Here is a 23,338-nt window from a genome sequence, read left to right on the forward strand (position 1 = left end):
CTACATTCTTACTGCTGTTAGTGTATTTTTTTTAATCCCTTGCTATTGAAATGCTCGCAAATGTAAGTGGCATTTTTCTGTACAAAATGATACTTTTGACAAGATGAACTTTTATCTAGAATAAAATATATTGCAGATTCCTAATTTTGGGAAGGGCAAGAATGTTATTTTTTTCGTGCCATGTGCACTGGGTCTTCAAAGCAATGTTGGTAAGAATTGATGGTATTATGTAGCAACATCCCAGACAGGCACCGATGTCTGAGACAGTTTACACTCTTTAGTATCTTAATGCTAGCAAAATGGTCAAGTAGAATCCATTTCATTTACATTGTAGTCTGCAGAGCACCAAAGAACTGTTACGTTTGGTTATAATTTGTTGTTCACACTAACCCAAGTCTTGCTAAAGAAGCTACCCCAAGGAACGCTTACAAAAAAAGTTTCATTGAATTCAGCACTATTTCCAAGTGAACAAGTTTGAGATGGTACTTGTAAGTCTAAATTGTATAGCATATTTTAATAATTTGCCTAGTTGGGGCTTATACTTCTTCCCAAATACAGCAAGTTGTTAATGAAGTTTTGTACTACTTAAAACTTTCGTGTTTTTTTTAAGCTGTTGCAGTTTATTTTTAAAACAGCCTACCATGCTATACCAGTATGATATCAACAGCTGAAAGCTACAGAAACAGATGTGTGGGTGAAGCCATAGAACATATTTGCTTGAAAGTTTCTTGAGCAGGGATCTTATAAAGGGCCAGAAGATAGTTCGTGGACGGCAGTGAACAGAGCCTATTAAAAAGTAGGAGAAAGTTTATAAAGGGCATTGGCAATAAACTTTGCAGCTTTTTTTAATTTTCAAGTATTGTAAATATTATTTCCACACTGTGTACAGCCTTGGAATGGCACCTTTTGACTAACCCAGGTGTGTGTTTTGTTTTCTTTGTTTTTATATACAAATGTGTATATATGGTGCTCACTTTAGAACAGCAGTGTTGACCATTTATGCTGCATAGCTGTAAAATAGCCTTATTTAGTTGTGTATGGTTGGTTGAACCTCTGGGTGTACAGATGTTATCTTGAGTGTCTTTTTATTCATTTGTTCACAGGTGAATGATTGTGCCTGTGTTGTATGTTGTATTACATTGTCATGTTAAAGGAGGGAGCAAATAACCACTACATTAAAATATATTGGACCAAACTATTATAGAGCAAGTAACAGTTTCTTGTACCCCTTAAAGCTGTCTTTACAAGTTGCATATAGTTACCATAGCATATAAATTAAATATTGTGGAAAGCAACTAGTCTTGTATTTTTCTGTATGTGTATATAATGTACTTCTAGCAACTTACCTGTATTTAAGATGTGACAATCTTGACACAGAATTTTACAAGTAGCAGTGAAATTAAGCAGAACAGAGGCAAAGAGCAAGAAGCTATACATGTTATGGAGGGTACAAAAATATCAGTTGATTTTCGTCAATTGCTTCCAGCGATTGTTTGGCTTTCTTCATTGTATAAGCATTCATGGTGTGTGACAAATGAAAAAAAAATCCAATTAATAAAACTGACCTCTTCATTGGTGCATAAATTACTTCCATGTCAACTTTATACTCTCTGATATGGCTACTGTTTCATTACTGATTAATGTGGTTTAAGTCCTTGTCTATAATGCAGTATCTTATGTCATAATGGGTACAAACCCCAAACAAAGTAACATTTTTTTGCAAAAGCGGATGGGAAATGCATTACCCATTAATATTATCTCACAAATAAACTGAAATTTGAAACATGTCTTGTAAATCTTGATCATTCGTTACAAGAATGTCATGAAAAGATAAAATACTGAATGCACGCTTGGCAATGTCCTGTTGGCACACCACAATTCTTACCTCTTTCAAAGATGACTTGCACATCAGTGGCATCTTTCCTTCTATTACCTTATTTTAAAATCTATGGTCTGGGTGAAAAACAGTAATTGGATAGTTTGGTATAACTGAATCAACCTGGCACTTCAGCATTAGTAGATGTACACGTAATCCCTTGTTTTTGTTAGGTCTGTTTGTGCTTGAAAGTGTTCAATGCATACTGATTGCAGTCTTTCCTGTTTGGAGCTGGAGTTGGGCAAAAATGTCCTGTTTTCATACTTCCACAGTTAATGGGGAAGCTGTCATATTCCCGTTAGCTAAGTGAATCAGTGAGGTCCACATGTCTATGCCTGTAAAGTTAGGGTTGTATTCATATTACACAAGGGGGAGAAGGTAAATGCTTTAGTGAAAGTGGATTTGCTTAGCATTTATCTGTGGAGAAACAGCCCATGTTTTGTCATAGGAGGAAGGGCCAATGCAGAAATACAACGGAAGACCCAGCCCTGTTATCTTGGTGTGAAGTTGCTGTTAGAGTACTTTAGATATATCACTAGGGCCTTCACTTTAAAATGTCACACAAGATTTGAAAGTCAAGGCCCCAAACTTCAGAGCTTGAAAAAGGTCACTGACTCCACACACACCCCAACTGAGAAGTGCCAAGTATACATGGCTGGAGGAACAGCAGTTTGGTTTCGAGCAAAGCTATGAGTTGGCTGAAGTGCTTTGGGATGGGAGCCCTATGGGGACCTGATGCAAGGAAGTGGATGTGCTATCCTGAGGTACACCTTTCGCCTAAGTTCTACTTGCATATTTGTAAATGAAACAATTTTAAAGTGCTCCAGAGTGCTCTTGTTCAAAGGAAGCCAAACCTAGGTGGCAGTTCCTGTTTGGTGAGACAGGAAGTGTGTAACACATTTTAGGGATGGGATTGTTATTTACAGAAACTGAGTTGAAATGATTGAGCCAGAATGGAGGATGCAAAACAGTGGCAGCAGCTGAGTACCAAAATATCTGAACAGCACCTTAAATTCTGACAGCAAACACAATTGCTGCAGTATGTGCGGCCTCAACACAAGTGGAGAAAAATGCTTGTCTAGTGGCTACAGAGAGTCATGCTGATGCTGCCCAGCTGCAAAGGACCCAGTTATGAGGGTGATGAGGGCTGTAGACATCCAAGAGCTGGGAAAACAGTGTGGTCTTGAAGTGTGAGGTTGGGCCATAGAAAACTCAAAACCTTTCTCAATTTGGAAACCTGCCTGTCAGTAGCGATGGGTGTGAAAAGCCAGAAACCAGCCCTAGACCTAGAAAAAAATTGGGGGGGGGAGAGAAAGGTGAAAGTGAGTGATTTGAAGAGAGATGAGCTGAGGAATAGCTTTTTATGAACTGCCTAACTCCTGTGCAACCATGAGAACAAAAGTACTGGAGGAAAATATAGTCTATGGCTAAAAACATCATAGCCTGAAACTGAGGATAAGGCAAAATCCTGAGGTAAAAGTATTCAGAAAGGCCTGAATGGCCCCCTGCACCTGGTGTACCCTAAAAACAGTGGGAGTACTCTTAAAAACAGTTATGAGACAACTGTCCAAGACTAAGGCATTGATTTGCCTTATTTTGATACCTTGCCCTCTAAGAGGTTAGGCAGAAAGGGGGCTTCTGGACTTGATTGAGGGGCTCAGCCCTGCTCCTGCAAATATGCACCTTGATAGAGGCTTGTGACAGGACTTAGAAACTGAAGTTTGGACCAAAGCATGAGATGGTCTAGTCTATTTAAGAGCAGCAGAAGGAAGATGCTTTCCCACAATTACTACAGTTGCACAAGACAATGGCTGTTACCACATTATGTATTCCCAGCAATGTATTAAGAGTTTGAAAATGTTATAAAAAATACTGTTCGCACTTTGTTTGGGCCCTTTAACTGTGAAGACTTCTTCCAACCATTTATAAGCCGTGGTATCCAAAACCCCTTTTAAAGCGATGTTTTTTACAACATTTTCAAACTCTTAATACATCGCTGGGAATACAAAGTGCGGTAACCCCCTAAGTAAATGGAACTTCCCCTTAATCTTTCTAGAGACATGCCTTGATCTCTTCCCAAGCAGGAGGAGTCGTCACTACAGGCAGATGTTAATGAAGAGAAATGCCTAAGGTGTATTAGCATATCTTCTTTCTGGAATGCAGCTCTGACAGTATCAAGAGGCAAATCCATATTCTTGCCTGAATGATGTCAAATTCATTATCTTAGACATCTGCTAACCTTGAAGTCAGGTCAAAGCAAACCAGGGTTAGTAGTAGTATTGTTTTTTTTAAGGCAACAAGAAAGACGACCAGAATCTAGAGGAATTGTTCTCATGCAAGCAAAAACATACCTGCAAGCGGATACAAGGACTTTAGGTCACTGTCTTACTCTGTTGTGGATGGTGAAAAGTTGCATAGAAAGTGCAAGCAGTAATATCTTGGTCAAAGGAAAAACATTGCTAATGGGGAAATGACTAGGTACTATATGAAAAGCTAGTGGATACTCTTAATTTATTGTAAATCCATAGACATACCTTTTTCCAGAATAAATGCAAGCAAACTAGTGTGTAAATTTGATTTTCAAGAATGGACTGGTGCTGTGAACTTGTCTTGGCAGGGTTCTCTTCGTATAATCCCGTTTGAATAAGTACTTGTTTGTTTGAACATCAGATTGCGCATGAGAAGTGAAATTCTATCCTATATTCTAATAGCTAAGTCATCAAATCTTTGGATGCTTAAATGCAGTGACTTGAGCTGTGAACGGGCAAGACAGATCTTTCTACAAAACTGAAAAGGGCCCTGGGTTTGAAGGAAAATGTGAAATCTAAGAAAAATACATGGTGTGTGTGTTAAAAACCCACAAATTATAAAATGAGCACCTGTAGCTTTAAGCAATAGATTCCCTCAGTGGCTGTTGCTAGACAATCACTGCATCCCAGGCCAGGCGTTTCTGTGAGTAAAAGGCTAGGGCAGGGCCCTTTCCAGGCTTATTGTAGCCTTTGAGGGAGAACTCATTGGGACCAGGCCTGACTAGGGTTGCCAACTCCAGGTAGGGAAATTCTTGGAGAGTTTGTGGTGCAGTTTGAGGAGGGCAGGGTTTGGGGAGGGGAGAGACCTCAGCTGAAAATAATGCCATAGTGTCCACCTTCCAAAGCTGCCATTTTCTCCAGAGGAAAAGCCATTTCTCCACCAGTGTGGTGTAGTAGTTAAGAGCGGTGGACTCTAATCTGGAGAACTGCGTTTGATTCCCCACTCTTCCATGAAGCCTGCTAGGTGACCTTGGGCCAGTCACAGTTCTCTCAGAACTCTCTGTCTCACCTACCTCACAAGGTGCCTGTTGTGGGGAGAGGAAGGGATTGTGATTATAAGCCGCTTTGAGACTCCTTAAGGTAGAGAAAAGCAGGGTATAAAAACCAACTCGTCTTCTGATCTCTGTAGTCTGGAGATCAGTTGTAATTCTGTGGGATCTCCAGGTCCCACTTGGATGTTGGCAATCCTAGGCCTGGAAGCAGCAGTCTCTGAGTATCGATACCACCTGACTTCTTAGGACTGGCTGCTTGCTACTGTTCAGTAGCAGCCATTCTATGAAAGCCAGTGTGGTGTATTAGTTAGAGCTTCAGAATAGGGTCAGGGAGACCCAGGTGCAAATCCCCATTTTGCTGTGACAGCTCACTGGGTGATTTTGGACCAGTCACATACTTTCAGCCAAACCTACCTCACAGGGTTGTGTGGATAAAAAGGAGAGGAGACTAATGTAAGCTGCTTTGGTCCCCACTGTAGAGAAAGACTGGATTTTTCCAAGGTAGAGGCTGCAGGGGGTGAGGAGACAGAAAACGTAAGACAGGGCAGATAAATGTAGGTTGGCTGGTGGGTGGAAAGGAAATAGGGTTGCCAACTCCAAGCTGGAAAATTCCTGGAGATTTGAGGGGTGGAGTCTGTGGTGGGGTTTGAAGAGGGTGACGGATCTCAGAAGGGAATAATGCCATAAACTACCCCCCAAAGCAGCCATTTTCATTTTGAAGGTTGCAGATACACATTCTAGAAGTCTACAAAATTATACAAACCCTAGTAGGCAACAAAACTCACTAGCCTTTTCTCAAACAGAACAAACCCAGACCCATGCTCAACTTGTTTGCAGCATTACAATGGCAAACTACAAATTATTTCCAATGTGCTCGCATCAGTAAACCATATTGTTTATTGAACTATGTTTTTAAATGGATTTCAGCCACTCTGAGCCCGGCCTTTGCCGGGAAAGAGAGCGCGATATAAGTCTAAAAATAAACAAATTAATGAAAATAGTTCTGCATAAGGGTATTATGATACTAGTGGTTTTATTTCCAATCCATGGTCCTAATCATCCCCAACACCACACATTCCACGGTGAAGACCTACACAAAGATCATTCAGCTTCATCACCACAATCACCCTGTCTTCCTTTAGCAATCTTGTTACCAACCAGCCCCATCAATAAACTGTCCAGCTGGTTCATTGATTACGATGCATTTAAATAAATTATTATCGCTTACTTTATATGCCCCTCAAAATACTGTCAACTTGTATTTGATTGCCAGAGTCTGTGGCCTAACGCCATGCAGTTAAGAGAAAGGAAAGGAAACAAACCACGTGGTGGCTCGAGAATCCATGGACCATAAATGTGTTTTAACCCCAATAAATAAATATCACAACAGTAAGTGTTTTGGGGCACGCACGAAAATAAGAGATCCACAATGGCTACAGGTTTTAATGGCTTGCCGATTCAGAGGATATTCTTTATTAATACTACTTGCATTTAAAGATCCAGCCAAGTAGAAACTGGTGCTGAATAGAAAGATACAAGGATGGCTGTTTAACTAGTACACTGAATTAAGACGAGTGAACTTTGCTTCATGCCAAGTGCTTTCTTTTCCAGTTCCTTAAAACAAATACGGAGCACGATTGTCATGTTAAAATGCTAGTCTCATACATTTTACAGTTCACATTTCTTTAAAAAAAAAAACTTGCACTGAATTGGCCCTGTAGGAGAAATGTATACATCACATCAAACAGTAAACAAGATTCAGATTAAGGTTTTTTTTCCCTTATTTGCAGGGAACAATCTAATAAGCAATCTACAAAATAAGATGACGGTTAAATATGGTAGTATGAGGATAAAATGGTTTAACCGCCATGAGGGATATGAAACTGTGTACTGCAGCCTCTAGAATTCTCCTTTTCAAAACTGCAATTCAGGATTGTAGTTCTGATTGTTGGCATTTTTTTTTGAAATTTTATATCCTTGTGTACCATTGGTTGCTACTGTGTACTTTAGCCATATCTGGCACAAGCTGCAAGTAGGTGCTACATTGCACGAGGTTTTGGAAGGAAAAGTAAGAAATACTTCTTTCTTTTGATCAGGCTTCTGGTGATGAGTAAGGACCAATAATAATATATGATGGAGTGTTGAAATGTAGTAACCAGGCATTTCTTGACATTAATACTTGTAAAATCTTACTATTCTTCAGCAGATGCTTAGGATATCATCTCAGCGTGTTTCTTATTTCAGGGACTCTGTTGCGAGCTTCATTTGCTAAAAGAAAGTAGAGCATAAAAGAACATGATGGAAGCTAAGCAAGCACCACATCTGAAGGGGAAAAAACACAGCTTTGAACACAATCAAGGCTCTTTCTGCCCTTGGACCCTTCAGTTCTGTTGAGGATTTGTTCCATAATATGCTGGAAGCAACGTTAGAACTGTGGCTGCATTCAGCATTCAATACAGTTCCCACGACGATTCAGAAATGCCCACACCTGCCAGCAAGATCAATTTGTATTATGAGACTCACTCCCAACTGTGACCAATGAGCAAAGATCTCCGCATCTCTTACATTTCAAAGATGAACCTGTAGCCACCATTTCCTCGATCCTTTTTAAAGTTGTGTTTTTATGAGTGCAACTGCAAATAAAGTGCAGTTATACCAATAAAAAATAAATGTGGTAGCAAATGATGGCTACTTTTGAGAAAATTAATTACAAGGGCTAGCAGATGGCAGGAGGGGGGACATTTCAAAAGGCAAAACTGAGACGTTTGCTGAGTGAAGGTTGCAATCAAGAAACCACAAATTAAGCAATATTTCTGCAGAATACTTGTGCAAAATGTGTTGTTTTTTTAAATAGAAAAAAACCCTGGCTATGTGGGAAGGGACCATAGTAAAACATGGTAATGGTACTACCATCAGGCTGTACCAGACAAGCAAAGCAAAAAGTGGAGAATCCACTAATCCCATCACTCACCACCTCATGGAACACACTTCCCTCTGAAGCATCAACAGCATTTTGCCAGCCCACACTAGACAGGTAGTGCTACAATTGCCTTTAAAGCCAGAAGAATGATCACAATCAACTCTTTAAAAAGATGGGAGCTCAACATGAGAAAGCTTCCATGCCACTCACTTTTAATGGCATCACATTATGGATTCTCCATAATAACCAAGAGGAAGTGTGGATGCAGCCTAAGTAAAAATGTGACATAGTAGCGCCCCAATTCAATTATTCCTTGAGTGAGTGCAGCAGGGACCGAGTCTTCAGCTAGGAAGACTTTTATAAGACTAGTAACAGTATGAGTCCCTGACAATTGTTCAAATTCAAACGAATCTCAGTGTGAATTGTCCATGAATTAATATTCATTTAATTAAATCATTTTATCATTAAATCATAAATTCATTTAATTAATATTTAAACATTAAAAGAAACTTTTCCATATTGTAGTCACTAAAAATTAGCCCAAAACAGTAATCTGGAGTCCCTTTTGGAAAATACTCATGGTAAGACTGGAAAGTTTCCAGGAGAAGGAATCATTGGCATAGCATGGTCAAACAAGAACTCATAGCTGAATGTCTTTGCTGCCCTCCTATGCATTTTTGTTCATGTATACTCCTAGCAACAGAGGTAGGAAAACCTAATAACTGAAAAAGAAATTCTCCTTTAGCAGCCATTTAAGATTTGAACCATTTGAGAATTGCAGCCCATTCCTGAGGTGGGGGGCTGAAAGTGGTCTGGAGGTAGAGTGACCACGCTGCCAGCATAAGTGGCCTCTTATCATGGAATAAGAGGCACTTACGCTGGCAGCGGGGGCAGTTCTGTTGGCACCTGGGTGCCACGGAGCTGCATGCCGCTCCTCCGACACCGCAGTCTCTCTGGGACCTAAATCCTGGAAGAGAGATGTGGCACCAGTGGGTGGGCATTCCCAGGGGTGAAGCCGACAGCAGTCAGCTTCCAAAGCCCCTCCAGCCCGGGAACGCCCCCTTGAACAACAGCATTGCTGCACCAGGTTATTCCTAGTGCAGCATTGCTGTTTTCTATGGAGGGGGGGGAAGCCCCATTTTCTTTTTAAAACATTTTAAAAAGGCTTTTTTAAGCCTTGTGGCAGCTGGGGAACCTCTTTGGAGGCGCTGAGGCAGCACCACAGCTACGCTGCTCCTAGCCGCAGCAAGGCTCAGGAATGAGTTGATAAAGTCAGTACCAAAATACTGGATGCGTTCACAGAGCATTTTGCAACAATTAGATGCTCCATTATCTGGTGGAAGCGGTAGCTTCATGATGTGAAAATCTCTTTTCTAAAGAGATGGGAAATCCTCATACAGGGGAGGGAGGGTCCTTGTCTACAGCAAACCACTGGGTCAGACAGTATGATCTTTTAATACGTAAAATCAGAATCCTCTTCACTGTGTTCCAAAATAATCATGTCACAGTGTCCCTGAAACGTTACACTCCCATTTTTACCTATTAGTAAATTCAGTTTAGTTTCGTGTATGTGTTCCTAGCATCTGTGGGGGGAAAATCTCATAAATGAGAGATGGTGCTCTAATCCTCCTTTAGCAGCCTTGCTTCCTCACATTCAATTAAATGCCTTAAATGCATTTAATTCAACACTTAACCAAGAGACAGGAATACAATAGCAATATTGCATTCACAACCCAAATATGGACTAAATTACATATCCCAAAGCAATTTTCTCAAGTTTTCAACATTACTGTGTGCTGTGATGCTCCAGTCTGTAAATATGCTGTGGATATTCTGATCTGCTGTGCTGCCTATCCACAGTACAGACTTTGATAACTAAGGTTTTACATACATCTGATGACAGAAAATTTGTACCAAGTATAAAATCAAACCATGAGCACCCAACCCCCTTTTTATTTTAATAGCTTTGCTATGATGACCTCTTCAGGAAAAGCTTTTTATTCATAAGGAAACAAATACAGGAATTCATTTTAAGACCAAAATTACTACTCTTTGGGGTTTCTGTGCAGTCCCAAAAATGGGATGTAAATTCTTGTTCAGGGCCAAGAGAGAACCATTCTGTTTTCTTCGGATGCTTGAGATTTTAAAAATCATGTGCTTTTAATGTGGTTTTTGGAAAGATTTCTCAAAACACACTGATAAGGAAGCACATTATTTCTTTCTCTAATTCAATAGTCCTGATTCCTTTTCTCATTTCCTAACTACTTACTGATCTACAGCTGTTTCTGAGGTCCTTCTGCTGACTGTATTGACGAGGGGCATGGATCGCTTTTGTGATGGTGGTGTGGATTGTGATTATGATTTATGCATTTCAGGATGTGTGTAAATTGCCTAGAGTTTACTAAAACTGGCTGCTTCCTTATTGCAAGCCCTATTTCAGTAGAACATGTAGACATTCAAAATTAACAGCAAACACATATACAGTACCAGATCTGTTCTGCAAACGATATTACTTTTAGTAGTGACCAGGATTACGTAGTTTTCAATTTGCCACTGCACAATTAATGCAGTTAGGCAATGACTAATATGCTGTAAATTCAACACATTGTCAAGGCAAGGTTTTGGCAAAAGTAAAAGGCTAAATTTTGAAAATTACTTCACAAATTATGTTTGCCAACACATCTGGGCCTGAGAAAACATGTACTTCTCAAAAAACTATACAATCCTCACTGCTCAGGCTACAATTCAAACATCACATTAGTAGTAGCTGTGGCAGCAGATCAAAATAAACAAGACTGAAACACAGTTCTATACTGATTTATTATTTATAGCACAACTGATGAGGAACATTTTTATCAACTACAATTTAGGTTGAGGAATTTACCATTCCTTTCCTTTATCCCTTAGAAGCTCCTTGATCCATTGATCTTGAGCAGCGTAAATCTAATGTTTGAGGGATATAAGGACTGAAATAAATCTTTCCACTGACAATGTAGCCTTGGGATCCCTGTCATTTAATTAAAAAGGCATTATGTCAGACACAGAGGCACTGGATTTATATGTTAAAAGGGGAGAGATATAATGTGATCAAAGTTCCTCGTAGAAGCGGCATTCCAAGAGGGCATGAGCTAATGAATCAATAGAGCCAGAAGAGCAAGGACAGGTCGAATTTACTATTGTAATTAATAGTAATTAATAGTAATTATAAGTAATACTAAATAATAGTAATTATAGAAGCTGTGCTATAATAATTTATGATTAGAGCATGATACTTGGCTTTGGAAAATGTTTGCATCGTGTGCGACCGAGACAATATGAAAGGTAACTACAGCATACCTTTGTCTGAACATAGGTAACTGCATGTGCATCATTACAGCTGCATGGGCAGACAACTCCTCCTCTGTGCTGGTTCGGCTTGGGGAAAATGGCACGGGGAAGAAGGCAGGAGCCCTTTTCTGCCCCACACACCATGGTCCTGAGTGGAATCAGCTCCTGTAGGCCTTTAAAATGATGTTTCCCACAGCTGCTGACTCATTAAAAAACATATTGTGTAGTTTGGCCCCAAGGTGAAGATTTTGCAAGCTAAAATATGGCGAAGGCTTCAGGTGAAAGAGTTACTTTCTTAAACAATGAAAATCTGTATCCATACTGTGACCACACTCTACATAACACTCTACACATTATGTTCAAAGGGAAACTTAGAGCCTTTTTGATGGTATTCAAATGTGATCTGAAATACTACAGTGGTCATACCAACAAGAAGATCCTGACAAATGAGAAAAGGTTCCTTAGACAAATTATCAGTAACTGCAGAATAATTTACATATATATATCTATATCTATATATATCTATATATAGATATATATATAGATATAGATATATAAAAGCAAGCTGATAACTTCCCATAGCGACATGTATAGTTAGATGTGCTGGTATACCTCTTTCATAATCCTAAATACCAGGCAAGAACATGAGCCCCCAATGTAGCATCCACCAGCTGCTATCAGTCCCATTAGGGAAAAATAGGCAACTTCCTGCTCATCAGTAAAGAAAGCTGCAGAGGAGTGTTGGACTCTGTCTCTCCCACATCAAATGTTTGCCACTGTCACCATTTCTCTCCCAGTCAGGCTCACTCCTGGTATTGGAACAGGGATATGAAGATTCCCCCATTGTCTACCCCCCACCCCCAGTGTTTTTTACATTTCATAGTTTCCTGCACACCCAGGGCTTTGCTCAGGGGTTGTTGAAAAAGCCCCGTCTACACCCAGCCCCATTGTGGCTTTTTTTTAATCCATATGCTGGGGGCCATATTCAGAATTAGATAGATGGACTAAAATGTAACAAAGAAACCAAAAACATGTAACAACAAAATTAAGGAGTTTAAAAAAATACTAACTAAAAATGGAAAAAATAGGTATCCTTAATTCCACATGTGTATTAATTAGACAGATTTGTGTGAAAAAAATGTCTTTTTTGTTGAGTTATATGTTCTGCTGTCAAAAGGCAATGTTTCATGTAGCATTCTTCATAAACCCAATGTATGCGATAGTCATTAAGCCATAACATGTGTCCAAGATGCTGCCTTATACCAAGACAGACCGTTGGTCCACCTAGTCCTAGTATTATGCAGTCTGGAGGCCAGCTAGTGTCCAAGGCCCCAAGCAGAGATCTTCCAAGGCCTAAACTAAATCCAGTGGATGTTCTGTGTTCAGACCTTCCAGTGTTTTTTTAAACTTGATTTTCAGGTGATTCCTGATTCAACTTGGGATCACAGGAGAGGGAGTTCTAAGCCTCCCCGACAGCTTTTTACCAGCCTGTAAAATGGCACTGGAGAGCTGCCTCACTGCAGTAAACTGATGAGTACCCCTAAAATCTGTCTTTAAACAAAATTCCTGAGAGCTCCAGTCATGGAACTCCCAGCACATGCCTGGTTTGGCCATCAGCCTAATTGCAATGTGAAATCCCTTAAAATTGGAAATACCAGGACCGTTTGCAGTCAAGCCAAATCCTTCCCCCCGCCCATGAGAAGTGGTAGCAATCTTTCCATAGTAATCTGGCATGCAAAAATGTTCTCTTTGCTATCTTCAAAAGTGGCTAGGTTAATTATGAGCACTCCCTCCCCACGCACAGACATATCATCATAGTATTAGTGAAAAGTGCATTAGAAGGAAAGGCAACTCACTCTCAACATGACACATCAAAACTGACAAGACTATCACATAAAAAAGATACTGACAGGCAGATAACATTTGCTGAGTAATGCCTTGCATAATATACCACTAAAGAGCTGATAAAAATTACAGGCATGAATATATGCCTGAATGTAATTAATATGCATGAATGTAATTAAATCTTATTTAATGAGGAGACTTCTTCTCTGAATGAGACTAAAATTAATTCCAGAAGACTAGCTGCATGGAGCTTTAAGAAGCCAGGGTATACTTGTGAATCTTTGAGTGGTTACTGACATGCTGGGAAAGCAAAACAAGTTATTTAGGGTATTTGAACTTCTAAAGGGCTATCTGACATGCCTTCTCATGCAGCGCCTAAAGGAGGATTTGACTGTAACAATAAAAGCTTATTTGAAACAGAAACCTTCAGTCTATTCTCCAGACATGGAGATTATTTACTACCTATGTGTTGCCAGAGCACAGAGTATGACAAGGACTTGACTTGGTTGGTGTCCACAGGCATTACTGTAATATGTATGTGGAATAGAAAGGGAAGTGGAATTATGGCCCCTTCTTCAAAGTGATTGTCTTCTAAAACCTGCCCTGAGCCTGACCTTTGGCAGGGGAGGGCGGGTTATAAATTTAACAAATAAATAAATACATACAATTCTGGATATCATGGCCTTGTTATGCAGCACATTCTCAGTCTCTAATGTGGGGGTATTTCTGGCAAAATTAATTTTAAATTGATATTTATTTAGGGCATGAGATCAAATTTAAGCACTTTCAAACACGTTATGTCCTTAAGAAGTCTGATTTCAGCAGAAGAGATTTCAGTGCCTAACTTTGGCTTGGAGCAGAACGTACTTATTTGTATACTTCCAGCCTTTCTCATCACTTGAGGTCTGGGAAGTGATGGGATCACGTTGCTCGTGGCCGCGCATGCACGCGATCCTTACTGTCAGCCATCAGATGGATTCCAAACCACCTGGCAACCCTACAAACTGGTGAATTAGAACTGTCTCTAGACGACCAGATTTTTAAAGCTATTACCATGCTATTCCTTGACCTGGATAGCGCAGGATAGCCCAATCTCAGAATCATGACACGGATGGCCCTGGTCAGTATTTGGATGGGAAACCACCAAGGAATAGCAGGGTTGCTATACAGAGGCAGCCTAGGAAACCTTTTCTGTCCCTGTAACTCACATGGATTAATTTGCAAGGCTGATCTTGATGTATGCACTTCTGTGGGCCTGAGTTTCCTTAGTTTCTGGAAATCAATCCTATTCCTTTATGTTCTTTTGAAAGGTCCACACATGACAAAGTGACCCAGAGCACTTAGTACTGAAGTTCCCAACCTTTCTGCCACTATAGAATCTCCAGGGATCTCTCATTCACATAACGAGGCTAGCATATGGTATACCGCTTCTAAGTCCGTTTGATATACCGTTTCTTTAAAACCAGTTGCGAGCATATAGCAGAAGGTACAACAGTTACAGGAAAGAGAGAGAACCTTCCTCATACAAACTCAAGAGCTGTTCGGTATTGTTAAACCAGTGAGATCCCAGCATAAAAAGACTGTCTGAACCTCGTAGCAGTAATCTGCATTTTAGAAAAGAATGGGTTAAATACTAGGAAAACCTTTTAGATCATTGTCTCTTTAACATGACAATCCTGTCTATGTGGATCCAGTCTTCTAGGCCTACCTTTTAAAAAGGTCCCTATGGAAAATGGGGATTTTTGTTGTGAAGTGCTCAGAGAATTCCCTGTTAGAGATTATGCTATTATTTTAAGACAACTGCAATCTAGAATATGTCATTGCAGCTCTCACTGCTATACATGCTTCAAACATTTGGATGCGACCCAAGGGAGCTGATTGCATGCATTCAGAAGATCCATCCACATGCGCGCGGGGGGGGGGGGGGTTCCTTTCTTCCCTACAGCAACTGGCAGTACTTAATCACTTAAACCCAATCCACACACCCTCCCCAACAAAAGTAGTTTGGCAAGCCGTCCCAGGAGCTGCTGCTGCTGCCAGGAATAGCAAAGGAAGAAATGCTTGTGCCACTTTGTGCAGGGGGGGGGGAACAATTTCTAAAAGGGGACAGAAATAAATGTGTCAACATTATATTGCATGTTGTTATGTATGCTAAAATGGCAAGTTCTACATTATCAGGTCGTATAAAACTGGAACATGCCTGCATGAAACCAAAACTTTTTTGAAAAAAGACATACAACTACAGGACATACCAGTCCAAGAAACCTTTGCACATAATTTTTCTGCTCAGACATATCAACTTATCATGAAATTCCATCAGCTTTTTTGAAGGCATGTCTAGCCATTTTGGTTAGTGATTGCCGTAGCAAATCCTTGCATGCAATATTTTCATTCTTTTAGGGCTGGGGGGACTGGCCTTATGATGAAACACAGATCTGCTCTGATTTGCGTAACATGAAGTGCAGTTAAAACGATCTCTGAAAACATTTTGATGAGAATATAATGAAACGGAGAGGAAAATGAGAATCAGACCAAAAAAAGGAGCTGTCAGTGAAGAATGCCTGCTAACCACAGCCTTGCTGCTGTGATAAACCTGAAAACATTCACAGTTCATAAAAATGTAGCTCTCACAGGAGCATGAAGAATAATATCTGCCATGGCAACCAACCAGAGCGGTCTTCTGGCACTCTCTGAATGAGCATTTATGAGGAGATTAATTAGATACATGCACTGATGAAAGGACTCCTGAGAACCGTAACTGTCCCCCACAAATTACGCTTATTGTGCAACCGACTGTTTAGAGCAGATTGCACATTATCCATATTGACCTAGCACTTTCACAGCACGTTTATATGAAACAGATTAAGCACACGCGATGCGCCATGCCATGCTGACCCACTCTATTTAATGGGTGCTCCATAAACAGTAAAGTACAGCTCTGCGTGCTTTATGGTAAAACAGACTGATCGTGAGGAACCAGTGTAAACAGGATTGAAATCCTGAAGAATTATCCTTAAGAGGACATGAATGGTTATATGATCAGATGATGGTGTATTAAAAAACAACAACCCACAGATAGAAGATCTCTAAGGCACTGCCATGTTATTGACCGATGGCTGGCAATATTATTATATTTCAGAGACATAATCAGACTAAAGCATTTTCATCAATAATTACGACTCCCAGAACACAACAGTGTTTCTTTTAAAATAAAGATCATATCTTATGACTATCACGTAACTCAGGTATGCGTATAAAATTCTGGACACTATGAAGCCATGACTTTTCTCGTTGCTCTTCACAATCCAATAGTTTGTAGGTGCACTTAGGGTCACTGAAATTGATTGCCTTAAGTGCACTTAACTCTGTACTGGATTGTGTATGTGCATGTGTGTATTCTAATAGCTATATTTGTGGAAGGCAGCAGGAAAAGAGGAAGACCTTTAGCTTCTAGGGAGAATTCAGGCTTGATTCGATTTAGAACCCACTGATTTGTCTTTTTGTGGCAGTCCATGGTATCCATAAAACTCTCATCCAACACCACACTTCAAATGAATCAATTTTCTTCCTGCCTGCTTTCTTCATTGTCCAACTTTCACATCCATACATAGTAATGGAAAATACCATAGTATGAATTATCTTGGTCTCCTGCAGCACTTCCTTACACTTAAGGATCTTTTCTAGTTCCTTCATGGCAGCTCTTCCAAGGCTCAATCTCTTTCTGATTTCTTGGTTGCAGTCGCCCTTTTGAGTGACGACTGAGCAAAGGAATAATCAATCTCAAAGTTGTGTAATTTCTCAGTAGTTATTGCTTTTGTGTTTTTGATGTTTACCTGTAATCCTGGTTTGGCACTTTCTCCTTTAACCTTCATCAGTAGATCATGATGGGTAGAAGTTTGTCCATAGCACTAAAAAAGAGCAAGAGTTCAGTAGCACCTTAGAAACGAGCTGTGACGCACAAAAGCTGATACCGTGCCAGAAATTGAGTTAGTCTTTAAGGTGCTGCTGGGCTCTTGCTCTTTTCTTCTTCATCAATAGTTGCTTATTTTTTTCTGCCATGAATGTGGTGTCATCTGCATATCTCAAATTGGTAATGTTATTTCCACCAATTTTCACTCCACCTTCATCTAAATCTAATCCAGATTTCCATATGACATGTTCTGAATACAAATGGAGAAACAGAGTTACACACTTCTAAATCCATTGAAGTAATGGTCTTAGAAAGGTGTAACTCTGCTCAGGACTGCACAGAAAGTAAGGAATACATCCTAATACACCTATCATTTATAAAAAAGGAAGCAGTAACAATACTAATGTAAAAATTTTAAAAAGTAATTCACTGTCATTCTTAAATAAAAACACAAAAGGGTTTTTCAGTGTTTTCAAAGAAAATCCAAAGAGGTTTACCTCTCCACCTTTTGTTAGAGAAGAAGGAATTATACATCTCTGTATACGAAACAGAGGAAAGTTCATACCCTGCCAGAAATTTTGTCAGTTTTTAAGGTGCTACTGGACTCCTATTATTTTCTAAAGTGAGTTTAGGCAGAAAACATGGCTGATGTATGTGTGCATATTCTGGAGCCCTGTTTAGTGCCCCATCCAGCTCTCTAGTAGAGTGAAAGAACCCCAAATGACCCACGAATGGGAGGACATTTTATTATGTTACCTAGGGCTACAGCATTCTTTATGGCAGCCTTGGATCCAAATTTAACTTCACCTTGGAAATATTCACAGCCACCTACAAGTTTCTAGGGAAAGCAAATAAAAATGCAAATATGCAGCCTCCGAGGGCAAACCTTGGAAACTGATGAACAGATAAGGAATAATAGCTGGCAGCAGACAGACACAAGTTACAAAGCAACATTGGCAGCATTATTACTGTGCATGAAGGCTAAATACAAACAGAAAGCTTTAAAAAAATCTTCTTTGTGACCCAACCAAATCTGAAATAGGTCATTTTAAAAGCCCACGTTGTTGCATATAAAGCTTGTCTTGATCCTTGTGAACCAGAAATGGGCACTAGTAAGATCTGCATGGGTATCACAGTCTATAAACATGAAACTACCAGGGAAGGTAATTCTTTGCCAAATCTTAGTTATAAATATGTATGCATGATGACAAAGTGAAGCAGTAACGTTTCTTTCAGAATCCCTGACTCATGCAGCACTCAGGTAAGCTAATGACAGTGCCCAAGACCAAATAAATGTGAATAGCTAAAAAAAAACCCTGTACTTAAAGTAACAGAAGACAAGAAACAGACAACAGAAGCCATACTTAACCATTATGCAATATTCCAGGGTGAGGATTGTGAGACAAACACTGGTCAGGTATTATCGCATTAAAAATTCCACAACCGCAATAGTCCATTAGAAATTGTATAGCAATGCTTTGCTTCTTAGCTGTAATTCTATGTAGTTACTCTACTCTATGTACTTAGGGTAGAGTTAACTTTGCACAGGACTGCATTGTTAACCACTTACTATTTTCCTCTGAATCATTCCTGAATTGTACAAGTGACTTCTGCTTTGATTTGTTGTTTTGATTTGTTGTTTTTTTGTAGTTAGGATGATTTTTTTTGAATGGTCATAAAATGCCGAATACAGCGGCACGTTTTCAGAAGGCAATCTTGCCATTTAAACACTCTCCAGCTTTGCAAGATGACAGCAGATCGTTGCCTTGGCAACAGAGCCTATTCAACGCTAACCTGGAGAGTCATGCAAACGGAGCACAGGCGACTTGAACAGCACACACGATGCTGAATGTAAACACCTTACAATCACAAGCCCTCCAACGTTAATAGATAGCAGAACAGCAACAAACTTTTAGATACGTTGAATTTGACAGCAAATATAGTCAATTATATTGTGCCTCTTCAGGTGTGCTGGTCCCAAGCCACGATGCAGGGCTTTAACTGTCAACACCAGCACCTTGTATTGTGCCTGGAAACAGATTGGGAGTCAGTGTAGATACACATATCACTTGTTTGCATATCGTAAAGGCTCCTAATGGACGGCTTTTCACAGAGTTCAGGATTTTTGGATATTCAAAGCCTGCAGAAAATATTAGTTTGTAAGTTGAAAAAATGAATCCCCGCCCCCGTCACCCTCAGAACTCAGCACATTCATTGACTTTGGAAAGCTGAGAATGGCTGAAGGGAGGAAAGGAAGAAAATAGAGTGTTGGAGAAATCAGCCTGATCAAGCTTACCTGAGCTTGCACAAGAGTTTGTAGCAGGGGGTCCCCAACATGGTGCCTGTGGGTGCCATGGCGCCTCCCAACATCTTTCCTGGAGTCAGTCAAGTAGGTGGGGTTTTGGCTCAGACAGGCTTCTGACAGGCCATAGGAGATTTGATTGGCGGTGCAGATTTTTAAAAATGTTGCTTTGGCAGCTGCTGCCACCACAGCACAAGCATCTTCACTGTGAGACTGAAGGTAAGCTCCGACAGCCATTTAATGGCTGGCTCTGCATCAGTCATGTTTTGGCTGTGGCCATGCCCACCACACTGTGTTAGAATTACAAAGGCTCCCACAGGCTCAGAAACATTGGCAACCCCTGAGAGCCAGCGTGGTGTAGTGGTTACGAGCGGTGGTTTGGAGCGGTGGACTCAGATCTGAAGAAGGGGGTTTGATTCCCCGCTCCTCCACATGAGCAGCAGACTCTCATCTGCTGAACTGGGTTGGTTTCCCCACTCCTCCACATGAAGCCTGCTGGGTGACCTTGGGCTAGTCACAGTTCTCTCAAAACTCCCTCAGCCCCACCTACCTCACACGGTGCCTGTTGTGGGGAAGGGAAGGAAAGGTGAAGAAAAAGAACCCCCTTCTTTTTCTTATAGCATATCGGAGAGGGAGAATAAGGGGTGCAGAAAGATACCAATTACTCATCCCATCCCCCCTACAGTAATTATTGGGCTCTCATTTTATGAATCAGAAAATTAAGATCAATTTGAAAGAGAAACATGTTTTTCTAGGAAGCAGGGTTTTGCCTAACACTCAAATCTAAAGTACAACTCAAGATTAGCAGCAACCCAACATTCCGAGAATATAGCCTTGGATACTCACCGTGAGGGCTTATTCTCCTCTGAGGCGAAGGGCATCCTGAGCTGCGGGTTGTTTTCCCTCTCCATCCGGGTAGGCAGGACTAAAAGATTCTGACTTCCTGTGATACTTGGCGGGAAAACAGCCTGAGGAAGCCAGTTACCGTCTAGACTAGCTACATTAACGGCAGCAGGAAGAACTCGCTATATAAACTAACTGTAAATTGCAATTGCATATAACCCAACATGAACAAATAGACAGATAGAACCATTCCTGTGCTAAGCAGGAGACAAGTGCTGAACAGTTAAAAATTTTTATTGTAGGAAAAGTTATAAGGGAGGGGCAGGATGCCCTTCGCCTCAGAGGAGAATAAGCCCTCACGGTGAGTATCCAAGGCTATATTCTCCCCTGAGGCAAGGGCATCCTGAGCTGCGGGACTTATAAGAGCTCCCCAAAAAAGGGTGGGATAAACTACACTTACTCAACTACATTCTGCAGGACCCTGCGGCCAAAGGCCGCCTGCGCTGAGGACCATGTGTGAATTTTATAATGCTTGATAAATGTTGAAACAGAGGACCAGGTTGCGGCCCGGCAAATTTCTTCCAGCGGGGCCTGTTTGTCGAAGGCGGCGGTGGTTGCCATACTCCTGAGGGAATGAGCTGTGATGCCCTCGGGCACTGGTTTGCCAGCTACCTTGTAAGCTTCAGCTATGCATGCCTTGATTGTGTTACTGATGGCAGCGGCTGACATCTTTTGTCCTTTACTGGGGTTAGATATTCCTATGAATAGGAAGTCTGACTTTCTAATTTCTGCAGTGCGCTTAATGAATGTGCGGATGGCTCTCCTGAGGTCTAAGGTGTGCCATAATGCTTCGGTTGTGCCAGATGGATTGGGGCAGAACGATGGGAGGTTTATTTCCTGAGATCTATGGAAATGGGAGTTTATTTTAGGTCGGAAGGTGGGGTCAGGAGTCAGGACAACCTTGTCTTTATGGAAGACACACAGGCCTTTTCTAATAGAAAGGGCTCTGAGTTCCGATACCCTCCTAGCTGAGGTAATAGCTGTAAGAAAGAGGACCTTCATGCGAAGGTACCTCATCGGAACCGTTTTGAAGGGTTCGAATGGTGGGCCCATGAGAATCTTAAGAACCAGATTAAGATTCCATGTAGGGAACCTGTGGGAGGCAGGAGGTTGAATTTGGGATACCCCTTTTAGAAAGGCGGAGATGTGTCTATGCTGTGTGGTGGGATGTCCGTCCATGAAAGGAACGACAGTAGAAATGGCAGCCAATTGTCTTCTTAAGGTGGAAGCCTTAAGATTCTGTCTAACCCCTTCCTGTAAAAATTCCAGGATGCCAGGAATGTCAGGGTGAAGTGGGTCCGTTTTCTTTCTCCTGGCCCAGCGAATGAAAGCCTTCCACGACGCGTTGTAAATGCGCCTTGTGGAGGGCTTTCTGGCCTCCAGAATTGTGTTGACCACCTCGATGGAATAGCCTAGCTCTAGCAGTGACCGCCTTTCAAGTGCCAGGCGGTCAAACAGAACCAATGAGGGTCTGGGTGAAGGATAGGTCCCTGTCTGAGAGTGTTGGATTCAGTTGGAATTTGCCATGGATCTTGACAGGACATGCACTTCAGAGTTACAAACCATGGCCTCCGAGGCCAGTAAGGGGCTATTAATATCACGTTGGCTTTGTATTGATGGATCTTGCGGAGGACTTTTGGTAGAATGGGTATCGGAGGGAAAGCGTACAGCAGTCCCCTGGGCCACGGGCTGAGAAGGGCGTCTGTGCCTTCTGCCTTTGGGTGTAAATACCTGGAGTAAAATCTGAGTACCTTGCGGTTTGATTCGGAGGCAAACAGATCTACTAAGGGGGTGCCAAATATTTCTGTGATCTGAAGAAATGTTCCTGGATCTAACTCCCATTCTCCTTCGTCTAAATTTTGCCGGCTTAACCAGTCGGCCTGGCAATTGAGGTCTCCCTTGATATGTTCCGCTCTGATCGAGGGAAGATTGGCTTGAGCCCGTGAGAATTGCTACTGCTTCTCTGTGCAGGGAAGAGGACCTGGACCCCCCTGTTTGTTGATGTGCGCTTTTGTAGCGACGTTGTCCGTTCTGATAAGCACATGATGGTTCCTGATTATGTCTGCGAACTTCCAGAGAGCTAATTTCACAGCTCTGAGTTCCAACAGGTTGATATGGAGCAGTGATTCCTGGTGGGTCCAGCGTCCCTGGGCTACCTGATCTCCCAATATGGCCCCCCATCCGAAAAGGCTGGCGTCTGTGAAGACTTGAACAGGGTCTTCGTGAATGTACTGTGTGGCTTTGTGCAGGTTCGATGGAACGGTCCACCACAGAAGACTGTGTCTGACGCTGTGCGGGACTGTCACTGACTTGACCTTTTTTCTTGCTATGTCTAATTGGTGGGGACGTAGAAGCCACTGAAGGGGGCGTGAGTGAAAGCGTGCCCATGGGACGATCGCTATGCACGACACCATCAGGCCCAGTAGAGCCGCAAGGGACATTAGCATAGCGGACCTTGACTTGGTCAGTTTGGTGGCAAAGGTTTTCAGTTTGATTATTCTCTCCTGGGACAGAGATAAGGAGTTGGTCTTTGAATTGATTCTGGTTCCCAGGTGTGTCATAACCTGGGAAGGTTGTAAGGAGCTCTTGCCGAAATTTATAAGATATCCATGCTCCTGGAGGACCTGGATAACACGATCTGTATGGGTGCGGGAGAGATTCGGTGTTGGGGCACAGATCAGAATATTGTCCAGGTACGGGTGTACCTGGACTCCTTCCTGTCTGAGTGTAGCAATGACTGTTACCAGTACCTTCGTGAAGACCCTCGGGGCAGATGTCAACCCGAAGGGGAGGGCTCTGAATTGGTAATGGTTGGGGCCATAGGCGAACCTGAGGAATGGTCTGTGTAGTGGATGTATAGGAATATGGAGGTAGGCCTCCGTCAGATCCACAGCCGTCATAAAGGTGCCAGGGAGTAGAGATTCCACGATTTACTTGACTGTTTCCATGCGGAA

The 23,338-nt window shown here is 41.5% G+C and overlaps 1 protein-coding gene across 1 annotated transcript in view; it reads right to left on the reverse strand.

Moving 5' to 3' along the window:
* Window positions 1-7,309: 7,309 nt before the first annotated feature.
* ANO10 (anoctamin 10) overlaps window positions 7,310-23,338 on the reverse strand; it is an 84,340-nt gene continuing 68,311 nt past the window's right edge. The window contains exon 12 of the mRNA XM_056857394.1: window positions 7,310-7,445. Coding sequence (XP_056713372.1) covers window positions 7,413-7,445 — 33 coding nt within the window. The 3' untranslated portion in view covers window positions 7,310-7,412. The remainder of the gene's footprint in view (window positions 7,446-23,338) is intronic.

The sequence above is a fragment of the Euleptes europaea genome, chromosome 11 (assembly GCF_029931775.1).
Source record: "Euleptes europaea isolate rEulEur1 chromosome 11, rEulEur1.hap1, whole genome shotgun sequence".
In the NCBI taxonomy this organism is placed as follows: Eukaryota; Metazoa; Chordata; class Lepidosauria; order Squamata; family Sphaerodactylidae; genus Euleptes; species Euleptes europaea.